Below are 6,000 nucleotides of genomic sequence, written 5' to 3' on the forward strand. Positions count from 1 at the left end.
GGCAATCTGATAGTGCATTAATCTGGAAAATGTTGGAAGGTACACTTCTTGAGCTTTAACTCAGTTGCTGTTTTGAGGTACTTGCTACACTTTCTTTGCATCCTGTTGAGATTCAGAGGTGTCACTACGGGTCACTCAAAAGTAATTTTCAGTAAATGACTCATTTCAGTTCTGCTAAGGTTTTTCTGCATAACTGTACCATCTGGTGGTACAGACAGACATTTAGTGCTGTGGTAAAAGTGGTTCTGTAGGCACTGCAATTTTCAGATTTATATTCAAATACTAATGCAGTTGGAAGGAGGCATGTCTCTTATAATTCCAGATGAAATGTTATGTGAGTTGGCATGATTTGTTAAAACATACATTTTTAAAAAGATAAATTTCTAATTTTTTTTGCCTTTTCTGAATTGATCCAGACTGCCTTTTCTTTCTATCTCAACCATCTATCGTAGTTTACAGTCTCTGTGGAGTCCCAGCACATTTGTATTTTCTAAGGAGACACCGAATTTTTCTCTTTGCGTGAATTTCTAATACTTCTTTTCCTTAAAGAGCAACAAATGTGTCATCTCTTCTGAAACTCATCCTCGCTCTTATGCTATTTCATTTCATCTTCTAATTACTTCAAATTACCTTGGGACATTCCTTATTGCCCTTCAGTTAAGCACTATTCAGTGTCTGTGTCCCCAACAGTGTCACTTGTTCAGGTGCCACTTGTCTTTAGGATCTTCTGCTTCACTTGAATGGACACTCACACAGGTTTCTTACTGTCCTCTGCTGTTGTTGGAAGTGTGGTTTCCCCTTTTGAACAGACTGGAATATCCTCCCATTCTTGTGAACGGATAGTTTCCCTGCCCAAGAAAAAAGAAGTATCAGTAATATTGCTTGTTAAGTATTTTTGAGTATTTTTACTAGATAGTTTTGCAGGCTGTGGTGGGGGGTTGTTTGTTTTTAAAGATGTTTTGCATGAACAGTTTCAAATCAATAAAAGCAGTGGAATTGGATATGGTATTTAGGAATGAGATATTGGTGTTTTCTCTCTTTTAAGTTTGTACTGTCCTGGTGAATAATGTTTAACAATTACTAAAATGTAGTAGAAATGCCTCATCATAAAAGCATCCTTATGTAAATACTTCCAGTGTTCATTGTGAGGTATAAAATGTTTGAAATTTAACCTTTCCTAAAGTGAGCCAGACCTTACATTTTCTTCTTTGTTTTCAAACAGCCCTGAAAAACCAGAAAGTGTGAAAATAGAAGTGGAAAATGCACATGTTGTGAGATACGTGGATGCTGAAACATCTTTATAGAATGGAACCAATGGGAATTGCGTGTATTTGTGTGTGTATATATATCACTGTAGGATATTATACCATGGAAGTGTGATTTCCAGTTTAAGGAGCAACATATATTTAATTTCTGCCATTGTTTAGGGCACTGTAGATATGCTCGCATAATGCGAAGATTTTCCCAGCAAATGAGTGGTAATCACACTTCAGCTATTTATTTTATTGGAAATTTTATTGTCCTTTTAAAATAGGAAGACTGTAGTGAATGCTTATTATTTGCAATAATCATATGTGCATAAAAGTTACATCAGCTTTTGCTGATGATTACTGGTCCACAATGCTTAAAATTTTGCAATACCTCTGTTTATAATGTGTGCTACAAAAGTTTTGTTTTCCATGCAGGCGATTAGTGCTTGTTTTTGCAGGGTATACTTTTTTTGTGGTTTCATAGAACAAATGTTAATGTGCTGTTGACAAGAACTACTGTGTTTTATGTCTCCACTCCATGCTAGTGTTTTCTAGATTCTGTCTCTCCTACTCTACAGAAGTGGCCTAGAGCCCTAAGTCAGGTGGTTAGTTAAGCCTTAAAATGTATCTAAATACCCTGGTGTGCTGCTTTCTTTGTTTTTTTGAATTCTCTTGAGTTTTCATTATTGCCCAGTAGCAGTATGAGTGCAGTAATGGTAGTTACAGTCCCAAGCCAGTATTTGCCATTCTGGACACTCCATGTTTACACAATATAAATTGGATTTACAGGCAGAAATTGGTCTATAGGAAATTATAAGTACTTACCACGTCAGTACTCTTGAATTCTTTCCTTCCTGTTTTTGCTTACATTTTTTCCCATAGATTTTCAGCGTCTGATTTACTCAGCTCTAAGATTTTAGAGTGTTTCATATCTTCATCAAATATATTTCTTGGTTAATAAATTCTTAAATTTACTGTGTATTTGATTAAATTAGTTGTAGCTCAGTTCTGGAATAGATTTGTGATCAGTATTATTTTATGGATTACTAATTGCTTGTGGTATTTCTGTGTACAGTTCTGATCCTCTCCGTTGTAAAGGGCATATATGATAGCACACCAACTTATTTTTAAACACTTTATTTATTTAATTAGTATAAATTTCTATCATGTAAGATGAATTGAAAAAATAAATATTCATTTATTAAAGTAAATGGGATTTTTTGGGGACTCCATTGATAAAGATGCAGTCAAAGCATTTATTGTACTTACATTTTCAAGTTCTAGTGTTTAGCATTATAATATTTGAAAGAATGAGAATTTTATATATAAATGAAAATTTTGATCACTTACCTGCGCAGTTTCCATTCTTAATATTTTTTTGCCTTATGTCTTAGTTTTTTTGGCTTTAATTTCCAGCATTGTCTCTTTACATTCTGAATTGCCTCTAGCCCTTTCTGGATGCATTACAATGGCTTTAATTAGAATCTGTGCTCATTTAATACTAGAAGATGCTGTTTGCTTAATTCTGCTTTTGGCAGAGTTGGGAGTTTTACCATGGACCAACAGATAAAATTCTCAACAACTGCAAAAGGAGCTGATTCTGGAGGAGGGCAGACTTTATCTGAAAATACCACTTGAGGTAGAATTTTGCTCTTCAGCCAAGTGTCACCTGTCAAGAGGGTAACTGTATATTACAAAAGGAAAGCAATCAGTGGGAAACATTTAAAAATAGTATTTATGTTACATGGACTGTTACTGTTCCCTTTAAATATAATGCAATTATTTAACCATTTTTTCTTTCCTTTTTTCATTTAACTGAATTCCAAGAAGACAGTTTAAAGAAAGGAAATCATAGTGTACAGCTATACTGATAATGGTATCCAAACTGTCAGAACAGGCTCAGGTCAGTGGGAAAGCAAGAGAGGTCTGCACTGCCATTTTGACCAATACTGTGTAATGAACTGCATTCTTAAAAAATAATGTAGCTTGTGCCTTAGTTTGACATAGTGCTCTTTCAGAAAGTAGAAAGGTTTCCCATGGTTTCCCTCTGATTAAACTGAGATAACAATGAAACTACAGCAGGTTTCTCAAAATTTTCTACATTGTTTTAAAAAGTCCTAAACAACACCATCTACATGTCAGTAGTTGACTACTAAGTACTTCTTGCTCTGAATCAAGGAGGGAAGAGATATTTTGAGCATTTTATGTAGCATCATCCACAATACAGTACTTTGGTCCTCTCGGTAGTATTTTACGCTTCGTGTTCACAGTCCTGCAACAGTTTCCAAAGACCCAAAAAATTACTGGAAACCTCTTAGATTTCTAACCTTTAATGCTGGAAATCAGGGTTCCATGGTGCTGCACACCTTGTATTTGGCTTCTGCTTCCAGAAGGGTTAAGTTTTGGTCAATATTACAGGAAGTGAGTATATTTTGACTAAAGATGAAAGGAAACAAAACCAAAGCCCCACAAGTCTAATCAGAGTATTTATTTAATTGTGTAGATATTTTAATCAGTGCCAGAAATACCATGACTTGGCAAACCAGTTTACAGTGACCTTTAGTTCCAGTGTTCTTGGGCAATAGTTGTACTTTCTTGCCTATGAATAGGAGAAGATCTGGTATTAAGTGCATAAATCCCTGTTGCTAATGTATGGTTAAGTGATTCACTGCTCATTTTACACCTTCTCTGCTTTAAAATCACACTTAGTATTAAAATAAGACAGCTAAGGATGTAGTTTATTGTATGTAGATATATGTTTTGCCTTAATGGATGCAAAAGAGCAGTGATAATTGCTGTGCACTGATTTTTTTTTTTTTTTTCCATAGGGCTTAAGCCCTGTAAAACCTACGCCAATGGATTTCCATTCCAACAGTTAGAGGAAAATAAACAACCCTGCACTTTTCATAGATGCCTTGGTTACCTGGAATGGAGCTTAGTCCTACTGTGTACCTGGCTGCAGAGCCACCTCAGGAAGTCCCTCTATTTTTTTTCTTTTTTTTTCTTTTCTTTTTTTTTTTTCCCTTCTTTTTCCTTTTTTCTTTTTTTTCCCTAATTTATTTATAAATATTAATGTTTACATGAAATGTAGGTCTTAATTTTGACCACTTCATTAAAATTATCATCTAAAATGTATCACTTAAAATGCAGTTTTGTGTTTAAATTATATGCTAGAAAACTCATTCTTACTATTTTCATATGTATTACAGTGACACATTTTTCATTCTGTTTACATATGCCCAAGTTAACAACAATTTCCTCCTAGATTCATTTTGCAGCTATAACACAATATTTTATACGATTGTTCCATGAAATGTTCCAAATTGCCAAGTTTGACATCCTAAAACCTGTCAGGGTAGAACTTGGTGCCCTGATAGTTTTGGGATCTTTTCCAACCAAGTATCTTGGCCGTTTTTTCTTTATTTAATGCAAGTTCTCCCATAAGTTATCTTCTGCTTCACCTGCATCTCTGTCTCTATACGGTCACTTCCTAATTGATGCCCTTTGCAAAGGCAGGTTTGACAGGCTGTGAAATATTTCTGTACCAAGTGGGTGTCACGTCGCAGAGCCTGCACCGCTCTGAAGGGTTTGTCTTGTACATAGGTTCTGTAAATCATAAAGCAAATGGCTCGTGACTCTCAGTTCACAAATGTAATCTGTCAGGCAAGCACCACAGCCAGCTTAGCTTTCTTTTTGCTTTCTTACGATTAGTAATGTTTTAATTACTCATCTAGGACAAAATTATCAAGTACAGCAAAACGTGGGAAATACTTTGTTTATACCAACAGTAATTTATTTTATGGCAAATTTTAAGACTATAGATGCACACAGCTTTGAGTCAGCATAAGTGTAGTGCTATAAATAAAGCAAATTGCTCGGTAAGTTTGTCAATTTTATTTTATAATGTTTTTAGTGAAAACTTACAGGACTTTGTAGTTGGCGTTGAACTTTACCTAAAGACACTTTCATATCGAATTTAGTATCTGTTGACATTTATTTGGAATAATGAATGAGTTTGAAAATCGATACTTTTCTAAATGATTTTATTGGAAAGACACATCATTTGTAGTATTTTCCTTTCTGTTGTTGCTGATGCTCCTGTGCAAAGGTGTCTTCCAGGTTCAGCTTTTGCAGCTGAACTGCAGTTTTAATTGTCTTTATTTGAAATGTGATTACATACTGTATGGTTCGAATTTTTTATGACTGCTTTTCTAATTACAGTGACGTTTTCTTACTTTATAAACAAATCCAAAGCAAATGAAAACATTATTCCAACTGTAGTCAATATTCAGTTTATACAGAAAACACAACTCTCAGACTTGTCTTTAATGTGAAAGATTCAGCCTTTGTGTTGTTTTAATTACTGCTAGAATAAAATTATCTTTTGTAACGTTTCAGAAAGTTGGTAAAAGCAATAAACAATCTCCTGGACCTCCATTAAGGCCGCTTCTGTTTTCATTATCCCGGGCCGGGGCCCGGGGGGCGCTGGGGTCGGGCCCTGCGGGGCGGGCCCGGCCGGGGCGTCGCGGTGCCCATGGCGACGGTGCGGGGCGGAAGGGGAAGCGGCACTGCGCAGCACGGCGGCTCGCGATTGGCCGGCGGGCCAAGAAGGCGAGAGGCCATTGGCCCAGGGACCCCGCCCCGCCGGAGCCGGCGTTGCCGGAGGCGGGCGGCGGCGCGGGGGGAGCGCGCGGAGCCGCTGAGGCAGCGCGGGGAGCGGGAGGGCAGGGACGGAACACAGGAGAAAACG

The 6,000-nt window shown here is 36.8% G+C and overlaps 1 protein-coding gene across 11 annotated transcripts in view; it reads left to right on the forward strand.

The window, feature by feature from the left end:
- The window catches only part of SLC4A7 (solute carrier family 4 member 7), a 93,607-nt gene extending 87,920 nt beyond the window's left edge, over positions 1 to 5,687 (forward strand). For 10 of the 11 annotated variants that reach the window (XM_063408798.1, XM_063408800.1, XM_063408801.1 and 7 more), the window contains one exon: positions 1,223 to 5,687. In XM_063408798.1, coding sequence (XP_063264868.1) covers positions 1,223 to 1,304 — 82 coding nt within the window. In that variant the 3' untranslated portion in view covers positions 1,305 to 5,687. The remainder of the gene's footprint in view (positions 1 to 1,222) is intronic. The other variant, XR_010081707.1, reaches the window with a different exon arrangement.
- The last annotated feature ends 313 nt before the right edge of the window (positions 5,688 to 6,000 follow it).

Source organism: Prinia subflava, chromosome 1, assembly GCF_021018805.1.
Source record: "Prinia subflava isolate CZ2003 ecotype Zambia chromosome 1, Cam_Psub_1.2, whole genome shotgun sequence".
NCBI lineage: Eukaryota > Metazoa > Chordata > Aves > Passeriformes > Cisticolidae > Prinia > Prinia subflava.